The sequence below is a fragment of the Mytilus californianus genome, unplaced genomic scaffold (assembly GCF_021869535.1).
Source record: "Mytilus californianus isolate M0D057914Y unplaced genomic scaffold, xbMytCali1.0.p SCAF_2, whole genome shotgun sequence".
Classification (NCBI taxonomy): Eukaryota; Metazoa; Mollusca; class Bivalvia; order Mytilida; family Mytilidae; genus Mytilus; species Mytilus californianus.
The window spans coordinates 104,668,174-104,691,787 of record NW_026262668.1 but is presented as its reverse complement, the minus strand read 5'-3'; the positions used below and the strand labels follow the sequence as shown (position 1 = coordinate 104,691,787).

The window sequence follows — 23,614 nt, the reverse complement described above, 5'->3', positions numbered from 1 at the left end:
ACTATGATCTTAATATTTAGAACTAGAACTTATGTTACAATAAATCAGTTAGGCAAATTAGAAAAGTGGTTAGAATGGGGGAAAGACATTAATTATGGTTTAGACAAGAAGAAGAAAATGAGGACATGCATGGTAGGGTTAGGAAGTTTGCATTGTAACATGTGACCTTTACAATTCTATTTATTGAAAGGATTCTTCAATGTGCCCAGTGCAATGAACACTCCTACCATGGAATATCATAGTTAAAAGCCTCATTTTGACAGGATGTTTATTAAAAGTTTGAAAATTACTGATTATTTCATACTTCTTCATCATTAAGACAGTGAAATGTATAAATATGAAATCCAGTAACATGATTAACCATGGTTACAGTCAGGTCTCACACAATTTTCATTAGAGTCCCTCTTCTTTACTCCTCAATTTCAATTGATGTTAAATATTTTTCCTTTGTCATTTACATTAATTTGAAATTCATACATTTGTTCTCAGCTCTCCTGGTTAATTTGGACATTTTGAGCTATTGATATCTTTTATTGTCTGTCATCTTTTATGGTATCTAATCAGCAATATCTTCCTCTGAAACTGCAGACTGAGTGAATTATAAAATCAAACTGAATGATGTTTACTGTAGAAATTCAGAAAAAAACAATATTTTCTTTAATTAGTTCTTTTGTCAATAGAGAAATAACTGTACATTATTACTTTGGGAAATTAAAGATAGGTCTGTTTGCTTGTTTTCAGTGCGCAAGGGGAAAAAATTATAGAAAAAATTAAAGGGATGTCTTTCAATTTTTCATTAAAAATAAAGTTCTGAATCATCATCCACATAACCACTATAGCTCAATAAAATCATATGAGAGACCAGAATCATAAAATCATAAAAATAGAGCTCAATTAAAATTCCAATATGTTGTACAGTCATAGATCTAGTCTTAAATTAATTCTAGTCAAGTGCTTTATGTCTAAAGATATTTTTTAATATGACTAAATCATGTAGACAATTACAATCATTTTTGTTATTATCGTTCAAGGTCTAAGACAAAATCTAGTCAATTATACAAAGTCTTTATGGATTTGTAATGTTCTACTGTTTTGCAATATTAACTGACCTTGACTTCGTTACCATACATTTTTGTATTCTTAGTTAATAAGCTTTAAAGAAATGGACTATTTCTCTTTTTTAGAATGGAAATGGTTTGAAAAGAGTTTTTTTTTTTTTTTTTTGACTTTAACATCTTGCTTTAATGTTAAAACTTTTTTAAACATCTTACTTTAATAATGTTAAAAAATGAACCAAAATTAAATGCAACATTCCATTTGAAGTGGTGAAGTGCATGGAATTTTAAACTTTGAAAATATTCATATATGAAGTGGGAATACGTATTTAAAAAAAAGTTTCAAGTTGGGTTAAAAGACAGTTAATGTTTTACTCTGTGAATGAACCCTTTTATTTTTAATTGATGTTGATATTTCATTGTTATCTGAATAAATGTTATATTTCTTATAATACCTTTATTGTGTTATCATTTACAACCTTTTCTGAAGACCCCATTACCCACATCTTCAGTTTCATAGTTTGTGTTAGAGGCATATACCCATTCACAGACAGAAAAACGAGTAAAATATATGCAGCAACAAAACAAAAGTAAAGAATGGGGTAACAGTTTATAATTTAATAGATTTTGGGTATATGGAAAATGAAACATCAACTTATCAACACAAATAGCCAAAAGGTATTTAGAAGTCAACATACAGTCTTCAACAATAGACAGTTGTCAATTCAATATACTACACACTAAAATGTCTCTATTCTAAAATAGATGTGAATATATTAGAAAGTATTAAAAATTTGCCATCAACACCAAGTCTGCAAAAACAAAAACATTAAGATATTACATAAAAGAATTGCTAACAAGGTTTCCTGACTTTGGACAGGTATTTGACTATGCGGCGGAGTTAACTAATTTTCTTGATATCTCAACCCTCTGCCTTTCAATGCCAACATGGGGACACACAAAATGTATATAAAAGAGAATACAATAAAAGTTGGGGAACAGGAAAATCACTTTACTCTAAAATAAGGGTATGATAGATAACAAAAGCATCCAGAAACAAAATAATAATAGTTATATACCTTATTAAAGGATTCTTAAATTATTGAAAGCAAGTTCAAAAACTTTAATTAGCAGAGTTAACTATAAAAAAAACTGTATGATAGATAACAAAAGCAAGTAATAACAAAACAATAGTACTCGTATACTGTATTAAAGAATGAGCTGCGACAAACCCTTCAATTTCCTAACAAAATCGTTTGAGCTATAAGCAATATCTTCATCAAACTTGATTTGATTATTCCCCATTAGGTGAGAAAGAACCCGATTGACTTTGGGGTCAATAGATTAAAGGGCAAGGTCACAGCAGCCATTTATAGACTGCAATTTTCACAATTTTATCTTTTGTATTATATGTCCAACAGGTCAGGTTATTTTGAATTCGATAGTCAAAATGAACTTTAAAAAAGATATCCAGTCTTTTAAAATTATCAATAATATAGCTAAGGCAATTTCTCTTAAAAAAGGATGCTTTGTAGGAAAGTTAAACTCAGTTAATTTACAAGAGAACCAAAACAATTGGAAAATGAATCTGAAAAAGAGGCTTTAAAGGACTTAAATCTTTCCAGTGTGCCATCTGAACCCAAATATAATATTATGGACTGAATTAAACATAATTTAGATGTATTTGCTCTTAATGATTCTGAATTTAACCATACAGAGATATTAAAAGTGAAAATCAATTGTGGGAATCATCATCCTATTAAACTAAAACCTTATAGGACACCAATGCATAAACGAGAAGTATTTGACAAAACAGTTGATGAAATGTTATTTGCCAACATCATAATGAAATCACAATCACCATGGAGTTTCCAGTTGTAATTGGTTCCAAAAGTTTTTATGTTGACTTTAGAAAATTGAATAAAAAAACTTAACAAAACTGATATCCTTTACCATGTATAGATGATATATAAACAAATTTAGGAAAAGCTCGTTATTATAGTTATGAAGACTTAAAGACGGGTTTTGGCAAATTTCACTGTACGAGAAAGAAGAGAAGATGGCATTTGCGAGCCACGGCGGTTAATTCGAATTTTAGTTCTTGCTTTTCGGTGTTTGTATTGCCCCAAATATTTTATCTGAAATGATCAATATTTTGATATATTCTGAATATTTGGTCGTTTATTTAGACGATATTTAAAGATATTCTGAAAACACCTGAAGACCATATAAATCATATTCAAAAAAGTTTTTACATGTTAGGAAACGTCACATCAAATAAAATTGGAAAAAATGTATCTTTTTAAAAAAAAGAAATGACTTCTGTGGAAATTGTTATTATTGAGATGCAATAAAACCTGACCCTCAAAATATACAAGCAATTAAATCCTAAAAATCATTAACAGTTAAAGAAGTTATATCTTTAATTGGAGTTGTAATTTTATTGTCTCGCCTGCCAGACTTAGGGATTACTATCCGGTAAACTATTTGTATAAAGCTTTATATTTCAGAAGGTCGAACACCTGGATGCTTCATACCTTGTATGCAGATACCTACTGTTACGAAGTTTCAGTCTTCCATATGTACATTGTCCGTGACCTTATTTTCATGGTTCACATCGTGTGGATTTCTCATTTATTATGAGTAATAAGATAACTATATTTAGTATATTGGTTCCTTGCATTGTCTTTATGTCTGTCAGACAGGGTTCACTTGACCCCGACCTCATTTCATGGATCAGTGATCAAGGTTAAAGTTACGTAAATTATGTCCGTTTCTCGGATAATCTAAACAGTAGGTCGACTTTATGTGGTGTATGGAATGATTGTAAGGGGTACATGTCAGACTTGCAGGTTTTGTCTGACTTTGACCTCATTTTCATGTTTCATAGGTCAATGTTAACTTTTTGTGTTTTGGTCTGTTTTTCAAGTACTATAAGCAAAAGGTCATCTATATGTGGTGTATGAATGATTGTAAGGGGAACATGTCTGTCTGGCAGGTTTCACCTGACCTTGACCTCATTTTCATGGTTCATTTGTCAATGTTAAGTTCTTGTGTTTTGGTCTTTTTTTTCAATTACCATAAGCAATAGGTCAACTGTATTTGGTGTATTGAATAAATATAAGGTGTACATGTCTGTCTTACAAGATTTGTCTGACCGGCGAAATTTCAGCGTGTGCATTCTTGTCTGTATTAGTCTCATTCCAACTATTCAAGGGGAATTCAAATTACAATCCAGAAACCCACATTTCTTTCGGACACACAGATTGACGGACGGAAGGACAGACAGACTGTTGAGAAAGACAGACGGACGGACGGACAAAGCGATAACTACATGTTCCTGCAATTTTATTTCTTTTTTTTTTTTGGGGGGGGGGGGGATATCAAGTCATGTGTTTTGAAGGTGGCAACTATACAAAAAAATCACGCAAGTGCCTCTCCGTAAATTAAATTGAATACGGAACGTATTGAACAAAATTCCATTATTCCCACAGTCACGACAATCAGGAATAGTTCGCTAACGGGAACAAAAATCATACTAATATCTATTCAGGGTAAGTTTGTGTCGTGTGATTCGTAAGAGAAGACTTTTTAATGACGAACAATGGACGACGCATACATACTGATGAGAAAAGTGCACATGACTGGTTGACCCTTAAGGTTAGTTTATCTGAAAGGGACATTATCATTGCAAAAAGACAGTAGCAAGTACGGATGTTTCATAAGTTTTATGTTCACATAATGGAAAACAGTTATTACTTAAATATTTAAGGAATGTTTACGATCGTTCCTGTCCTCAGTGACTTGGTACAGTATTGAGTAAGCTTGGAGTTGAAAATTACTTCGTCAGGTAAAATTTCACAGGATAATTTACCTGAAATGTACACACAGCCATTTTATTGTAACTTTAAAAGTATAGCATACATAATGATTATTTTCGTCTTCGATGATTTTTGCATTTGATAAACATCTGAGGCAAAATTTTTATTTTGTTTTGTCGAACTTTAATACACGATTTCCCATAGTTAGTTGAGCCATCATAATTATGGCAATATATGATTTAAGAATTACCTTTTTTAAATGAACATTCATTAAAAGTCTGCATTGTCTTTGGAAAACCAACTTTTCAAAACACTGGGAGTAGAAAAGAGGTATAGTTTTTTTCATGAGAAGCCTGAAACCTTTGATCTTAACCAAAGCTGATCTTGTCTGTGCTGAAACCAAGCGGTTGATGGGTGAAACCATTTGTCCCAACAACAAACGGAAATCGTGTCATTACTACTGTAGAAACAGCAAACGGAGATTGGTGAAACCTAAGATCTGTTCTAGCAAAAAATGAAGATCGTCAGTGCTAATGCCGACCACTTGACAGATGAAGCCATCTGTCCTAGCGATTAATTGAGATCGTGTCAGTGCTGAGCCGACTATTTGACGGTTTAAACCATCTGTCCTTAAAAAAAACAAACGGTGATCATGTCAGTGCTGAAGCCGACCACTTGGTGGATGAAAGCATCTGTATAAACAACAAACGAGGAAAACGACTAACTTTACTCTTTGGTTTCGTCTTTGTAAAATATGTAATCCCTTTGACAGCATAAAACTATCTGCTATCATTTCTAAAAGGACAATTCATTGTCAACATATAAAGTTATATTTTCGAAGATTTTAAAATTAAATAAGACTTTAAAAAACTACAAATTTAGTTAACTATTGAGACTGATGTTGATGCAAAACTGATATGTCAGTAAACATGAATTATTAATTAGTAATCAAGTTTTGAAATTCTGATATAACCACCGATAAATTAATCACCCAATATGTTCCTTTATATGGATTTTGAGCATTTCTGTTGTGTCCCGTGGTCAGTATGTTATAAATTAAATGTTTTCGTCATTTTTTTTTTGTGCTGTGTATCAATCTGATAAGCTAAGCCAATTTCGACTGATGTTTATAGTTTGTTTGTTATTGTTATCACATTTTGTTGAAAATGCATATTCATACCGCCTTTTTATGCAGAAAGAGAGGTATTCTTATCACAATTTGTTGAAAGTGTGTAAACTTATCGGTTTTTTTTATGCAGAAAGAGAGGTATTATTATTTGTTCAGCAAGATTAACATTACAGGGATACCCTGTCAAATGCTGTAGACATGGTATTTTTATTACAGTATATAGTGCAATAAACTTGATTTTAGAAGTTAAAAAAAAAAAAAAAAAAAAAGAGGTATTCTTATCATTTTTTTTAACAATCGTTCCTAAAATACCTTAAATTTACCATTTCCTAGTTACCTGGTTGGAGACTTTGATTGCCATTTTATGTATATGAAATGTAACAATACATTTTATATAGAAAAAACTAAATTATAATCCTGAGTTAGTATACAATTACAATAATTTCATTTGTGAAGCAAACAACTTAGTAAAGTAAAGGTTGTACAGCACAACATATAAATATTCAATTGAGTTTTACCATTAATAACATCGATGAAGTGCTGTTTTTCCATTCTGTAAGCCTCATAGTATCTAGGTAGGCCATGCTGTTCTATTGTATCTAATAGACGTCCATCTTGGTTCCACAACTGAAGATGTGTAGTAGATGGATTCTCTATACAAAGCATCCCCTTTTCTCCTAGTACCTGAAAACATTGTTCATCATGGATCTTGAAATTAAAGTATTCTTAGTATTTTAGTATTAGTATTCTAAAGAATAAGCGATATATTTCCTGGTTACAAATTTAAGAATGGCGTAGAGAACAGATTATAGACCTATACTGAAATGTTGATCCCGCGTAACTTCAGTACACATTTTATGTTGGTAGAAAATTAACATTAATGGCCACGGCTAAAGATGATCAGAGCTGATTTTTTTAACTCGTCCAATCCAATGAGAAGTTTAGATGTGAGAGAAATAGCAATGCAATTTTCTTTACAAATTACATGACGATGGCGGCATTCACACTTCCATGACTCCAGTAGAAATAGTTGATCGGCACTGATTTTCAAATTATCGAAGACCTGTATTTTTCATATTCTTATATAAAATCTAACTTTTATAACGATTTGCATATATAGATTTGAGATAAAGGTCTTGTAATTGAAGTTATTCCTTATAACACTTTATTTAGTTCCTGTAACAGATAATTCTATGGTAATTTGAAAGCTAAATGACATATTTTAGTATCTTGTCCACTATATACATAGTCACATTAAGCATGAAATGTGTAAAAATATTTTATTAAAGAATTCGTTATGTATGGCTACTGGAGTAAATAAATACGAAATATACAAGTAATTCAATAATTCAATAATAGGGATTAGGAAACAAGATTAGTGCTCTTATACAAATCTGTCTCCCTAAATTCAAAAATAAAATTACAAAACTATGTTTACATGCTGAATGGCAAACGAATATGCCACAATGTAACAAAATAAAGTTAATGAATACAGTAATTTAAAGAAAGTTCATTATTAGTTATACATAAAAATAGCAAAGGGCGGGGGATACGGGTGTTTTGAAAAATGACAGTGTTATTACCGAAAGGGACATTATTTCTTTATACGGGAGGAGTGAATAAAATTATAAGATTGTGGATGTATATCGATTGCAACTCTTGATAAATTTTTCCACGGCTTTGAATATATATTTATTTTGATCTACTTTTAGTCTGATTGAAATTCAGAGGTCATCTATGTGTCTTTGATTAGGTACATTAAATATTTTGCATTTTAATAAATAGTGTTCAGTTATTTCTGTTTCTCCACAAACCCACTTTGGAGATTGTTACTTTGGGGACTCAACAAACACCTCTATGACAGAGGCAAAAATGATAATGGTATTTCAGCGACTAAAACTTACTTTACAAAAAGTCACTGGCATACGGTTCCAATCATTTTCAAACTAAGAATATTCATATTAGTCTACCTCTTTTAGTACAAATTTTTTTCATTAAATTTCAAAGGCTTACATCCTTATCTTTCATACAGTATACATACTTGCATTTCAATTTAAAAGATATAATTTCTTTTTCCAGTTCACATTGAAACCAAGTTACATTCGCAAATGTATTTTTATCGTGTAACTGAGCACGAAGTATTGATGTATTCCTGTGTATTATATTCCATTTAACCTGGTGACAGATAAATGTAAGCAACAGTTGCTTGTTTTTGTATCAAAATTGTTATTAGGTGTATTCCGTGCCACATGCAAAATGTGAATTCACTTGCTTTCATTTCGTATAAATTTAAAATAAAACAGCAGTCAATTCTATAATGAAATAGTGTTTACAATAATTCATTTGTTGTATAAATATAATTTGCAGATTTAAAAAAAAAGGTCATTGCCCAAGTAAGCTTTTGATATGTCAACATTCTTAATGTTTCTTACTTCAAATCTCTGATCGTAGCCATAAGGAACCCCTCGTACATTTTCAATATATCCAATAAGTCCGCTGGAGAATTTAAGCATAATCATGGCACACTCAACATCGTTACATTCTTTAAACATCTGACTTTTTGCATGTCCAAAGCATACTGCACTTTCTGGTCTTTCTCCAGACAACCAGCATATCAAATCAAGTTCGTGTATAGCACTGTCTACAACTATTCCTCCTATAATAGTTTAAAACTCAGTAATGAAAATACTAGCTGTTTGGTCACAGAACTTTTCATCTATATAAAAACACCAAACCACAACCTCTGACATGCAAGTTTCTCAGTTGTAGTTTTGTCTTATTTCTTGGATTATACTCTCTATCTGCCTTAGACGGAGATTACATAGACAAAGACCAAGATATTTATGGTATAATCTCACTTCTCACAATACTGTTTACAATTGCAACACATTTTTGCATAACTCATAAAACTTTAATTTAGTATCTAAATAGAATGTATGTATTATAAAATGGTATCCCAGTCGCAGAATCGAGAACTACGCATAAATATTATGTTGGATAAATAATATACATGTACTTTGTTTGCACAGGATAATGAATATTAAAATATTCATGTCTCTTCTATTTAACATCTACAGTAAGGCAACATTTCTCATCAAAAAGGCACGATAAATAGAAACGTATTAACTTTGAATTCTATAACTGATAAAATGAAGATCGCTTTAACAATCGATATAAAGGGTAAAAAAAGAGGAAAATTTGTGTTATACACTGAATGGTACACATATATATAATATTTAAAGAACTTACCGCTCGACTTCAAATATTCTGCATTAATCCATGCTGGAAGCTCACGTGCAACTAGTTTGATCAGGCGAAGTTCGCCCAAATCCCCTGCTTTAATCTTGTCATACATTTTACGTATGCTGATATCGAAACGCCTGTACAAAAACAAATGGTTGGAAAGGTATTTTAATTTAGTTTAGCTTTTATCGATACCACGAATGCTGACAAAATCAGCTAAAAGATGATAAAGAAACAAGTGTTTTGCAGAATATACTTGAAATATAAAGTTTTTGTCACGTTTGGTAGACTTTTTTTTAACAGAAAGTCTGTACTTTTATATGCTCTAGCTGACTTGACCTTTATTCACATGAGTCAGACCTCATACAGAGGCGTTTCGAAAAGAATGGGAAAACAACTAGCATTTTCCATTAGTTTCAAATTTCTCTGTATATAGATAATCTTCTCTCACTGGATAATCCATAGACTGATGTCTTTGTTAGTCGCTTCTATCTGAGTGAACTGGCACTAGAGGATACTACAGAAACAGCAAAGTCTGATTCATGTCTTGATTTTACTTTATTTCAGTGACGATAAGAATAGACGGGCAATATTAAAGAAAATTTACCAAAAAATTCATAAAACATAAACACATAAAGAAGTCAAGAGGTCAAAGTCCTCAGCGCCTGTTGTCATCTTATATAAGATTCATAACCAAAAATTAAATATATGTAATGTTGATATAACACATTTAAAAATTAGGTTGAATATTTACAGTAGGAAAGATAACAGTTCCTGTAATGTAATGTTAAATTCCTTTAATTATATGTTGTATCGGTAAACGCGGCCGTTTTTCCAAAAGTATCTGCGTATGCCAGCTTCAGGTATTTGCGATCATTCTCTGATATGGTATGCTTATCATTAATTGCTTATGCTTGCGTATTTTATTATCCAGTATACTGCTTTTGTTAAGTACTGATTTACTGTATATTCTTTTTCATGCCTTATGTTACTAGTATTCAACTGATCGCGAAAATTGTTTAATCCCGCCACTTTTTCACTTAAACCGTTTCAAGTCAGAAACCTCGTCACCGATTGATTTTTTTTAATCAAAATCTTGTGTTTTTGTATTTTGGGAAATTTGGTGCTGCTGACATACCTTTAATGTCTCTGTTCAATTGATTCATGTCATTTTATACACGGGGCGATACAGATATTGGCATTGTGTATATATAGCCACCTGTTTATTGACGAAAACTGTGTGGAACTCTTTGTGTCTTTTTTTATGTGGTTGCATTGTCGTCTCATGTATAAACTACATGCCCCTTTATTTATATAAAATTAAAAATATAAAGTACCACTACAAAATATACAGCTAAGCTGGTTAGACAATACTTCACATCGAAGAACAAGATTTCACTTGTAAATGTCTAATAATTTAGTTTGATGTGTTTGAGCTTTTGATTTTGACATTTGTTAAGGGACTTTCCGTTTTGAATTTTCCTTGGAGTTCGGTATTTTTGTTAATTTACTTTTTAAGGACAAACAACTTGAAGTTGAACTATTTATGCATAGTATAATTTAAAGTGGTAGCTGTTGCCAAACAAAAATTCATAAAAGGTTTGGTCCATTCGAAATCTATTTTAAATAGACTGTCTATTTGTCCGGCTACGTATAATGAGATATATATTTCAGTACGTATGTCACATACTTCATCAGGAACTCTCCAGATAATTAAATGTTTGCAGGATCACATACGGCACCTAAGCAAAACAGATAAAACATTCGATGTCACTTTTGTCTTTGGAACCTTAATTTTAGTGTAGAATTACACAGTTTATAACCTGAAAACTTTCAATAAAAATATTTCAATATTAATTGATGTTTGGTTTACTTGCGAATACTATTACACAAAACTTGGCATGCTAAACACTGGATATCTGTGATTTTTGATGGACAGTAACAGCTAGATGTGTTTCATACTTTGATTGTATAAGAATGTAAGAATAGACGCGAAATTTTTACAGTAATCAAATTTTGAATACTTAAAAGCCACAAGTTCAGTGAAATAGATCATGACAGTTTGTAATTTAATTACTTATCAAATCCACATTGAAGTGTTTTTCCACGATCTTCTGCCAACTTGTAACATTCTTCCACCACTCTTGGATTAAGGTCAATTGGTTTCTCACAGAATACATGTTTTCCTGTTAAATTCCACCAATATTAAACCATGAAATGAAACACTCATTCAATATTTGAATATGACCTTTGCATTTTCATAATTACAATAAGAAAAAAATTAATACATTTGTTTCATATATTGTGTTTTCTAAGATTGATTTATGTTGCTATATATTTATTTATTACCGTCGCCATGGAGAAGGTCTTATAAGTTGAACGATGGACAGTCTTCGGACTTAATGCTTTCTTGCTACCTCAGTCCTGATTGGAAGATATATTACTGACTCTTTCATAGTAAAATGATCAATCATGCATATCGGTACACAGGAACATTATTCTATAAATAGACGAAACTCCTGCAATTTTGTAATGTATAAAAACGCACAAGTGTTCATTCCACATTTTATCCAGTGGGTCATTGTTATGAATGTTAAGAGTCATATATTATAGTTGAAACGTATATGAAAGCTTAGGGACACACCGCGCATGCTTTTTTCCCTCGGTTATACACATTGATACTTAGTAAGATAATCCGAATTGAAAAACGAATATAACCAAATCAATTAATTTCGATTAATATTGATAAATACGGAAACAATTTGCGCTGGGCTAGGCGATGCTTATTTCTTACCGTGACAAGATAGCAGAATGTGAAGAACATATAAGACGAGGGGATAATAATAAGAAGAAAAAACGACTATAAGACTATAAAAGCGATTATTTGTGCATGTTAATATATTTTAATTTCTAAATATAATTTAAAGTAGATGTGAAGTATACATAGATAATTAAGACAGGCAACCAAATTAATCGACACATTAAACTCCTATTTCAACGTGTTTTTCAACAAACAATCGGCATTCCCATGGAAAACAACTATGTCCCTCTTCTTGCCGACTTGTTCCTTTATTCATATGAGACTGACTTCATACAGGAACTTCTTAGGAAGAAAGAAAAGAAGTTAGCAGTATCCTTTAACTTTACTTTCCGCTATAAAGATGATGGTCTCTCACTAAATAATTAAAAATTTGGTGACTATGTTGAACGCATCTATCCCATCGAAATTGAGATAAAGGATACAACAGATACAGTTAATTCTGCCTCATATCTTAACTTACATCTAGAAAACTTTACGACAAAAGAGATGATTTCAGCTTCCCAATTGTGAACTTTCCATTTCTATGTAGCAATATTCCAGCAGCGCCTGCATACGGAGTATATATCTCCCAGTTGATACGATATTTCAGGGCTTATATTTCCCATCATGATTTCCTCGATAAAAGGTTGCTGCTCACAAGGAAGCTATTTAACCAAGAATTCCAAGTGGTGAAGTTGAAATCCTCCCTTCGTAAATTTTACGGACGCCATCACGAGTTGATTGACCGTTATGGAATATTCGTTTCATAGATGATAGCGGATATGTTCCAAAACTACAATCCGGTCCCATTTTCCCCGAATGTGACCTACCGAATTAGACTTATTACCGGATTTGTACTAACATGAGCAGCACGACGGGTGCCACATGTGGAGCAGGATCTGAACAGTCAGAAACAAACGTCTTATACTTGTTTTTGAGATTTATTGACTATTTATACTAAATATGCTATAAGAAAAAAAAGAGAGAAAATAGATAAACAAAGACGATAATACTGTTGGCATTGGATTTTTTGAAAATGGATGAGGAATTTAAAATCATGTATACACATACAAACACTATGATGATAAAACAGAAAGACATCTACATGTCAACATATAAACACTCTCCCACAAAATGATATGTTAATTCAGCATGTTTAGCTTTGAAGGGTAAGTACGAAAAAGGCCTTATTTTTCCCTCAATCTGGATCAAGTCCATCATGCGACAAAGTGAAATAGAACGAATTTCGTCGAACGCTTCGAAAGTTACGTTAGAATGTATACCCGAAAAGGCATCAAACACAGACTTTGATGCAATTTTCCAAATCTTATGGATTTCAACGAAATTTAGGCTTGAACGGTATAACGTGCTGTATTCGACAAACTCACTATTTTAGTCAGATGCTTTATTTATTATATCATGTATTATAAGCATAATGTTGCAAGATCTTTTTGTCGACGTGTGCGCTAGCACTGTTTCCGGTTCTTAAAACGAATGGAATTCGCGGCCTGTTTTTTTGGTGTTTGCTGGAAATTGATGCTAACTGTGTCGTCAAAGAATGACATCTAATCTAGTTATTGTTTTTAAAGTGTTTCATCGTTATAACAGCCATCAATCAAAATTTTAATTTTAAGCTCGATATACTAGTAATATTTTGGCCTTGCCCAACTTACTCTTTTTCTTATAGCCTTAAAAAGTTGATGAGTTGATTTATCGGGACTAGCGTGACCAAGGACCAATACATTAAGTTTACTATAGGTCAATGCCTAAGTTAAGTTTTTCTAGATCTCAACACTTATTGTTTTAATTAGTTTTGAATCACAAAAGGCAGATAAAAGATTGTTCAATATAAGTTTTAATGATCATTTTGAAAAGATGTGAGTAATATTTTTGTCTTCTTTTTTAAAATGTTTAAATTTTACTACGTTTCACACTCTATACTTTTTTCGAGAATTATTATGAATGCAACAGAAACAGGCGGAAGTGGCCATACTTTTCTAACACAAAGAAATAAACAACCAATATAGGAAGAACTAAATGGATAACAATTTTTTTTGAAAAAAAACTAACCAATAAACAGATACAAACGCAGATGATTGTGTAAGTATCCCATCTTTTTTCGGTGATATATAAATACCTTAATGTTATATTAAGGTATATATGGAAAAAAGTCAGAGACAAGTGCCTGCGATTCCCCACAAAAAAGAAAAAGGAAAACTTGTATTTGCCGTTTATTTTTTTTTAATTCACTATACAATGCTATTCTGCATGAACAAAAAAACATTTTTCAAATTTCATCAGCTATGAGACGGCTAGCTTTTTAGAAAAGCTATTACTTGTCATATAGATAGTTTTTGCATATGTGAAACGAGCGGAAGTAAACTAGCCATAAATTTACACCCAGGTTTATGTGACGTCACATGGTCAGGCTGATATGGGGTTACCAACTTGGGTGCGTTCGTACATATATGACAAAAAGAATAATACATGACTTTTTTTCCATATCGGCCCGGGTATCATCCCTCGACTAATGTCTCAGACTGATATCGGGGTCTCGGGATGATACCCGATCCAATCTGGAAAAGGCCATGTATCAATCTGTATTAATATATAATATTTTGCCAAGCAGAAAAAAAGACATCCATCATGTTTTCGGGTATTTTACAAGATACTTTGCAATGACAAAAAGAAATTCACCATTAAGCACAAGTTTTGGTTGTTTTTTCGTTTTGTCTCTGCTTTCTATTTGGTAGTTTTGATGGTCTAGGGGTAAAAAGAAAACAAAGCAACACGCAAAAAATATTTCAGAAAATCTTCTGACTATCAAGAACTATGATTTTTAAGTAGATACTTATATTTATTCAAGATAAAAGGCATGAATTTGACAGACACAAATAAATTAAAATGAACTTTAGTCGTGTATAAATTTATGTCTTAAATCATTATTTGGTAAAATTAAAGTTTATTGGTATAATTATTTAACAACAATGATGGTAATACTAAAAAATATGAACAAACTGTGGTTAGTTATTATCGTGACTGGCAGGTAGGTTTTGAAAATTTACAAATATACATGGCCTTAAGTTTACAAACCTGCCTGTAAAGCGAATTTTACTAAGTCGCTTTTCTTGTGTGGTTTTCCGAACACAGGAGAGCAGATTAAAACTGCATCTAATCTAGAAAAGGTAAAATAAAATTGTCAAAAGTTATAATAAACATTACATACATATATACTATTGAAAATCTACGGAAGCCGGTTAGTTTTATTTTTAAGTCGTTATAACGACTTAGCTAACTTGTTATAACAACTTAGTTTATCTAACTCGTTATTACAACTTAGCTAGCTCGTTATAACGACTTAGCTAACTCGTTTAAACAACTTAGCTAACTCGTTTAAACAACTTAGCTAACTCGTTAAAACGACTTAGATAACTCGTTATAACGACTTAGCTTTTCTAACTCGTTATAACAACTTAGCTAACTTGTTCTAACGACTTAGCTAACTCGCTTTATCCTGCAATCAGCCAACTATTGTACAAATAACAGGTACACAAATAAATTTTGCTTTATTTGTACTTGTACAAATAAAGTGTACTGTTACCCCTCTTCCATGTTGAGCAAGCGGTAATGTGGATATTTTGTTTTGCGTACCAGTTCATTTTGGGGTCCCCTTCGCGGTCCGCCTCGGCGAGTCTCGCTTTTCGTCCTGTTTCTAAAGCTCATACAAATAAATTTTATATTTTCCGACAATGTACATATATTGTATATTTATTTGACTATAAGTGATTGAATCCAGTTTGACGTTTTATATATTTCGAGTAAACGCTTAAGGGACTTGCTAAATATACACACAATAAATATTAACTAATGTATTGGTAATCAACTACAGAAAAGCTATGATGAAAATGACAGTCCTAATTGTTACCTACCAGCATTACTATTCTAATAACTGCCGTTTTGAGCCTTAATACAAATATGTATAATGCAAAATTCACAAAAGAATTTTCGATGTCTGCATGATAGACTCATTAATGTCTTGTGAACATTCTAAAATGATTTTATAATACCGTTTTCGATTTTCGAATTTAAGAGGCCAAAAGAAAATAGGCCCCATCATACCATCTTCTTTTGTAACTCATTGTTGCTTACATCTGCTTACAAAACTTAACTTTTTCGTATCGTATCAAGAGAATAAGAATAAAAATATTAAATTTCCAATTAAAGGGCCCTATAAAGAGCTTTTATCACATTACATACAAATACATAAGATTAGACATAAATTGAGAAACATAAAAGAAAACAACATAGTTTTACAATCATAACTATTATATAAGGCCAGGACAGAACCAGATAATCATTGACAAATAACATCTATAAAATATACCACTCAAAATAAGTATACGTGTGGCTAATTTGCATTTACAATCTTTGAACTTCTTCTTATCTCCAGATTTTTAGATAAATACTTTCCCAAACATTAATATACATCTAAATTTTCTTGTATTAATAGCCATGTAAACTTCGAAAGATTGTCTAAAGATTGAAAACTATTGCAGGTTAATGAAATTTCAGTAAAAATCTCGGTTCTATTATCAACATATAGAGGGCATTCAATCACAAAGTGTATCTCATCCTCAACTTTATTCAGTATAAACATTTTCTAAGTGTTCTAGTCACATAAATTTTATCATATCTATCAGTCTCAATCCTTAATGGATGAGCGCTTATTCTAATCTTACAGATTGATTGCCTTAATCTAAAATATTTTAGATCCAAATATTTTTCAAAACAAAATAGAGTTTTAAAGGAAAAATAAGTATTAAGTTTGCCTTGATCTGATTGTAATATTTTATTTCTATTTTCCTTCCATATATGGAGTTTTTATATAGCTTATCTTTGATAAATTTTGTGAAAGAGTAGATACTGGTTTTTAAGTTACATGTGTGTATACTCAGCTTTTTAATAATACAATCTATGCTTGAGAACCATGTATTGACTTTATTGTGAAGTTCTTTACTACATATATATGCATCATATAATAACATGTTCTCAGAATTATCTAGTCGATGATAATAATGACTATAATGATAAAATACTTTTTCTAAAATATATTGATCATTTTTCTTACATGCAGCTGAGTTAACTGAAAATATACCCCAAACTTCACATCCATAGGTTAAAATTGGCTTTACAGTATGGTCATATAAATAAAGTACAGTTGAAACACTAGGGTCACAGTCGAAATGACATACATCGTTGTAATTCAAAACATGCTTTTATAGACTTCTTGTACAGTTCATCTTTACATTGAAAAAAATTTCCACTGGGTTTAAATGTGATGCCCAAATATTTATAATTATATGTACAACCAATAGCTTTCTCACCTAGGTAAAGAGGAAGATTAAAATGTCTCCCTGCTTTATTAAAAATCATAACTTTTGTCTTGTTCTCATTTACATTTAAACACCATTTAGAACAGTAATTATTAAGCATAGTTAAGCTCTCTTGCAATCTCTCTGATGAATTTGAGAGAATAACAATGTCATCAGCATACATTAAACAATCAACCCTTTGGTTATTAACACTTACATGGTTAGCACAAGAAGAGAAAACATCAGGGAGATCATTAATAAAAAAATTGAATAAATTGGGGCTTAAAACATCCCCTTGCCACGCTCCAATAAATGATCTAAACAATGGAGTTGATTGGTCGCCAATTTTGACCAATAGCTTACTTTTATTATACATATCTTTAACTATAGCATAAAACTGTCCTGCTATGTTGCGTTGAAGTAGTTTATATTGTATACCTGTATGAATAACAGAGTCGAATGCTAATAGTTTACCATTTTTGTTACTAATACACTTGTCAATTAATGTCTTAAGAACAAACATATGATCGGGTGTTCTTGATTTTTTTGTAAATCCAATTTGACATTTACTTATGATATCATTCTCTTCAAGAAAGTGGTATTATTAGTAACATAGTGTGCTAGTGACCTAATACGATATATATGGGGTCAGTAAATTCCATATGAGGTGAAAGCGAAGCTCGAATCCCCATATCGATTTTACTGACCCCATATATAACGTATTAGGTCACTAGCACACTGTGTAACGAATTTATCTTACCGAATATCTTAACATGTGGTATTTACTAGCAGGGGCGTAGCTAGGTATCCAATAAACTGTAGGCACCTAATATGAAATGTACTCGGTCTTCACGCGGTTGCTTTTAACCAATCATATTCCTAGAAATGTATAGGAGGTAAGATAAAGTCTATTATCTAGAACGCAATTAAATAATTTACCTATGCAGGAGTTAATAGCAATACCTCTATAATTTTCTGGTTTTCACGGATTTCCAGATTTAAAAACCTGTAGAAAATACAATATTATACAGTTTTTGTAACAATGGAACTAATACTGATGAACCTGCCTTTGACATCTCTGCAGGAAAACCATCTAAACCTGATACTTTTCCATTTTTAAGTTAGCTCACAGAATTTGAAATTTCGTTACTTGAGATTCTAAAATCTAATTCACAAAACTGTTTTACTTTCTCCAATTTTCTACCTCAGACTTTATTTCATGTATTCTATTACTATGGGATTCTGATGACTTATTATGCTCTGAAAAATATTCATGCCACTCCCCTGGCTTGGCTGAATCTAGAGTATTATCATTTCTAGATTCTTTAAGTGAATTTATGAGTTTCCAATATTTCTTGGGATCATAATCCCTTAACTGATCTAGCTGATGTAAAACTTGTTGCTTAAAATGTCTTTTTTTTTATATATCTTCGCAATTTGGTGTATTCTCTGTAACATTTAAAATATGATCCTCTTTTCATTAGATTAAAAGGATATTTAGAATTTAATGCTCCTTAATTTATCAATCAAAACAGTTCTTTTCCTCTTTAAATCTGAATCGAAATATTTACATTTTTTGGTCTTTTTTTAATTTTTATACTTTTTTTTAAGAATACAAGCCGTTTGAAGCAGCTGTTTTTAGTATATCAGCAAATTGGGTGGCCGCTTTTTCAGAATCAAAATCTTGTTTTAGAAAATCATATATTTTAGCCTTACAAAGTGGTTGACATAGAGCATCTCTAAATTTTATTGGTGAGGAATTACTCCAAATGTATCCTCCTGTCAAATCAGTCATATGTATATTACATTTCAACGAATTCTTAATATAAGCTGCCATAATATTGAATGAAAGTTTACAATGACAGTCAGAAAAAGTTGGTATCAAATCTGAAACCTCAAAACTAAGAACATTCTGAAACTATTACATAATCGACTACACTAGTATGGCAAGTGAATTTACCAAATATTATCATATTAGTTGAAATACAAAACTCTGTTAGTTGTTTACCTCTGGTATCAATTTTCTAATCATAACTTTTTCTGATATCTTGTACAATGTCATGTTCATAAGTATTACATAATGGTGTGTGGCTATCATATATATCATTTACTATAAAATCTGGTTCTGCACCTTGGCATTTAAATCACCACAGAGTATATATATAATGTTTCCTTTCATTTGGTTTTTATTAATAATATTTCTTTCAATTAAATATAATACGTCATCATCAGTTTCATATAAATAACTAGAGGTACTTGGTATAATATACGCTAAACAGAGGTAAATATCTTTCGCAAAGTTAAAAACATCTTTATCTAATATGATCCATTGATAGTACTTGCAAGCGTTTTCTAAATTTTTCACCCCTTTTCGAATATTGTTATTGATAAGTATGCCAAATTAAGTCCCCTATAAAATCTCTGATTTGATGACTGAAATCTACATACAGGAAAATACCTATTACCTTCAATATCGACAGATGTATTGTATCCAATGTGAGTTTCACATAAAAGTATAATATCATAACTGTTTACTTGATTGAAAAGTTGTGATCTTGAAGCTTATTATATGTTTTTGAATTAAGCCATCCAACATTCCAAACGCAAAAAGTCATGTTATGAATACTTAAATCATTTCTTCTGGGCATTGTATCAAAATCTATAGAGTTAAACTGAGTCTGAGTATGATATTCAACATAATAATGACATGCATGTATATATTCTAAAAAATAATTCCAACTTACAATTTATCGCTAAGCATGTCAGTGACTTCTTCCGTATTGATAATTTTTACATTTTGCAAACCATACTGCTTCACCAAATCTCTGATTTTGCCATGCATCTGTTCAATATCCACTAAATACATCACATTTACCTGTCCACTCTGGACAAGGTGACATAGATGTACCTCTCCAATGCGACCAATACCTATTACTCCTATATTTTTATGTTCCATTACTTCCAGACTACACGACAATTGAGACCAGATCACCATAAAAACAACGATTATTGAATAGCCATTTGAATATTTAAACTTTTTTTCAATACTTATTAATACTTTTATTAGTATAACAAAGTGTGCCCAAGTTAAGTGATGTTTTTGTCATGCGTGTCCTATGAAGGTAGATAAGACAGTTAATCATATGGCTTATAACATAATACACATTGCACACTGAGAGTGTGTCGTCCTGATCGACAAGTCAATAGTGACCATGCACAGGCACTTATCTCTGAAAAAATACCTGCATTCTTTAACACGTGTTATATTAAAGTATATATGAAATTTTTTTCAGAGACAAGTGCCTGCGTTACCAAGATGCAAGTAAAATCTAAAGTCTCAAAAAAGACAGACAGCACCATATGATCAAAATCAAAAGTATGACAAATAAAAACAACAGCTCACAAATCATTCCAAAAGAAATAATAAAGCAATACTAGTCACAACCGTGGATTAACTCAAGGTTAACAGGTTTCAGTTTAACCCCACTGGTGGCTACTATTATTTAGGATATTTAGAGAAAAATTTAACTTGTTATTTGTGGATGCATTTGTTGTCATTAATGCTGATTAAACATTGGGAATACAAAATGACTCTAAAGCTAATAGATAAAATTGACCTTCACTTTTGTTCTGAAATATTGAACTTATTTTCGGCACCGACCAATCTCATTTTCACCTGGAATAAAAAATTTTCGACTTTAATTAAAAACAATATTTTATTTAATAACAGGAACACAATTTACTTTATTTAAACTCGATGTTGACTTAATTTTTCTTTCTCGTAGGTTTCAGTAGAAACAATATATTTGTCCACTTCCCTTTTGAAACATTTTGTTTTCTTTCAAAAAATTTATAACCAAAGAATTTATCAACAAAAAACCCTCCCCACAAATGGTGCCTTTCTTGGAAATCTTTTTGCGTTTTACCCATGTAGAGTTTGCCTTTTTGAGCGGATTCATAATATTTAGTTTTGTTTTACATATATTCGTAAATTTAAACCTTTTAAATTGCTATAATGTGAAATCATAGTATGAGCAATTGTTTTATCTTAGGTTTTGGAATTTGTCAAGAGAGGTCCTTGACTATTAGTAATAGTACTTCATCATTCATCTGAGATGATGCACTATAATGATATACAGAAATTAATCTTCTCGGCCAAATATAGTGTATACAATTAAAAATTCCTGTCGAAAAAAGAAAATCTGCAGCTGATGTGCAGTACACAACTTTGACAGATAAAGAGGGGGTCCCGCGTGTTGGATCAGATATTGTCAGTCACAGATTTTTTTAGACCGGTTCCCTTGGAAAAGATGAAACGGAGAAAAGATTCTTTTTAAAACTTTCCTTTGCCAACAAAGATGTCGATTTCATCAACTTAGGCATATCCTTCATAGTAAATCAGTTTAATCGAAAATAGCTTCCTACTTTAAAAAAATCTGTCTGTACCTATTATCTCTTATGCATATACCATACCAATTGCGACTTAAGTTTTCAATTACATAAACGTGTTGCAGGATCTCAATATTGACAACTTCAAGTCTGAACCTCCTGACTGCACCCATGTTTGTTCCCAATTCATATATAATCCGGCTGGGCAAATTATTACTGGTAATCAGACGATTGTCAATAACACTTCTCTGCAAAATTTGTTATTCAAAGATCCGAAAGTTCGTGAGCCTTAATCCATCAATTGGAAACATAACTTCAAAATACTGGTGGATTAAATTGATGATTATGCCAGGTAATATGTTAAACGCCAAAAAGAAGGCATAGATACTCTTTCCGAATTGGCGTAAGCAGTGAGGTTGTTAATACAAATTAGAATTAAAAAACTGAATAGGTCTATGAATACACATGCTACATCTATATTTAAAAACCCAAATGTTGCTTAGCACCTGTCCTACTTCCATGACAAATATGTTATCGTCCCCACAAATAAAGCTACGAACAACATAGTGTTTTGTGTATATCACATTACATCAACTGCTTGATAAAAGAATTAGGTATTGGCAATGTACTTGGAAACTCGACATAACCTCCAAGACACAATCTGGAATAATCACAGGTCTGTTCAATGTTCCTATAGACTTTCAATCAAAGATAAAGAACTGGATCTTCCTACATTTTATTGGTTACCTAAATTACATTAGAATCCTTACAAACAATGTTATATAGCTGGGTCTTCCGAGTGCGCCAAGAAACCTCTTTCTAAACTAGTAACACCAATTTTATCAGCAATCAAAACCAGGCTTCAGAGTTATTGGGAAAATACCTACTCTAGGGGAGATGTAAATCAGATGTGGATACTTAAAAATTCCAAATGTATGTTAGAGTACATACACTCTAAGTCTCTTGCAATAGTATTGAAACATCTGGCTTTCTACTCTTTACACAAGTGTTCCCCATTCCAGTCTTATAGACAAACTGAAAGAATTGGTCTTACCTTGTTTTCTTAAAAAAAAGAATGGCCAACGTAGATACAAAATATATTGTTAAAGGGAAGGAAAAATCATTCTTTGTTGAAAAAAAACACTCTGATTCAAATCAAAACTGATCTGAAACAGACATTATCAATTTTTTTGATTTTGTGATTGACAACATATTTATTCCGTCTGGAGGCCATGTTTTCAACAAACAATCGGCATTTCAATGGGAACCAAATATGCTCCTCTTCTTACCGACTTGTTCCTTTATCCATATGAGGCAGATTTCAAACAGCAGCTTCTTAGGAAGAATGAATAGAAGTAAGCAATAGTTAATTATGCCTCATATCTTGACTTACATCTAGAAAGTGACAACGAGGGTAGATTGAGAACAAAACTTTAAGACAAAAGAGATCGTTCCATCTTCCCACTTGTGAACTGTCCATTTCCATGTAGCAACATTCCAGCAGCGCCTGCATATGGGGAATATACCTCCCAGTTGATACGATATCCCAGAGCTTGCATTTCCTATCATGATTTCCTTAATAGATGTTTGCTGCTTACAAGAGAGCTTTTAAACAAAGGGTTCCAAGTGGTGAAGTTGAAGTTATCCCTTCGAAAATTTTGTTGACCGTTATTGAATCTTAGTATCGGTTTCACAGATGACGACAGATATCTTCCGATTGTCGTAACATGATCCCAGTATCTTTTCCTCGTATGTATCATCACTGAATTAGACTTATCACCGAATAGTACTTACATAAGCAACAT

General features: G+C 31.6%; 1 protein-coding gene across 2 annotated transcripts; it reads right to left on the bottom strand.

Moving 5' to 3' along the window:
* Positions 1-539: 539 nt before the first annotated feature.
* Positions 540-20,526, bottom strand: LOC127730658 (uncharacterized oxidoreductase YrbE-like). Of its 2 annotated transcripts, none has more exons than XM_052239170.1 (7): positions 20,165-20,526; positions 15,142-15,224; positions 11,326-11,434; positions 9,255-9,385; positions 8,438-8,661; positions 6,524-6,689; positions 540-582 (listed from the first exon to the last, which is right to left on the bottom strand). In XM_052239170.1, exons 1-7 carry the CDS (start codon positions 20,413-20,415, stop codon positions 557-559), a joined length of 990 nt encoding a protein of 329 aa, XP_052095130.1. In that variant the 5' UTR covers positions 20,416-20,526; the 3' UTR covers positions 540-556. The 2 variants fall into 2 exon arrangements, with proteins under 2 accessions (XP_052095130.1, XP_052095129.1); XM_052239169.1 differs by lacking the exon at positions 540-582 and adding an exon at positions 4,769-4,929.
* Between the last annotated feature and the right edge of the window lie 3,088 nt (positions 20,527-23,614).

Excerpts from the sequence above, each read along its gene's own strand:
- LOC127730658 (XM_052239169.1), bottom strand. The coding sequence starts at position 20,415 with ATGGTGATCTGGTCTCAATTGTCGTGTAGTCTGGAAGTAATGGAACAT. Across the intron at positions 8,662-9,254 it reads AGAATATTTGAAGTCGAGCG|GAGGAATAGTTGTAGACAGT; the intron begins GTAAGTTCTTTA and ends AAACTATTATAG. Across the intron at positions 6,690-8,437 it reads GCTACGATCAGAGATTTGAA|GTACTAGGAGAAAAGGGGAT; the intron begins GTAAGAAACATT and ends CAATGTTTTCAG.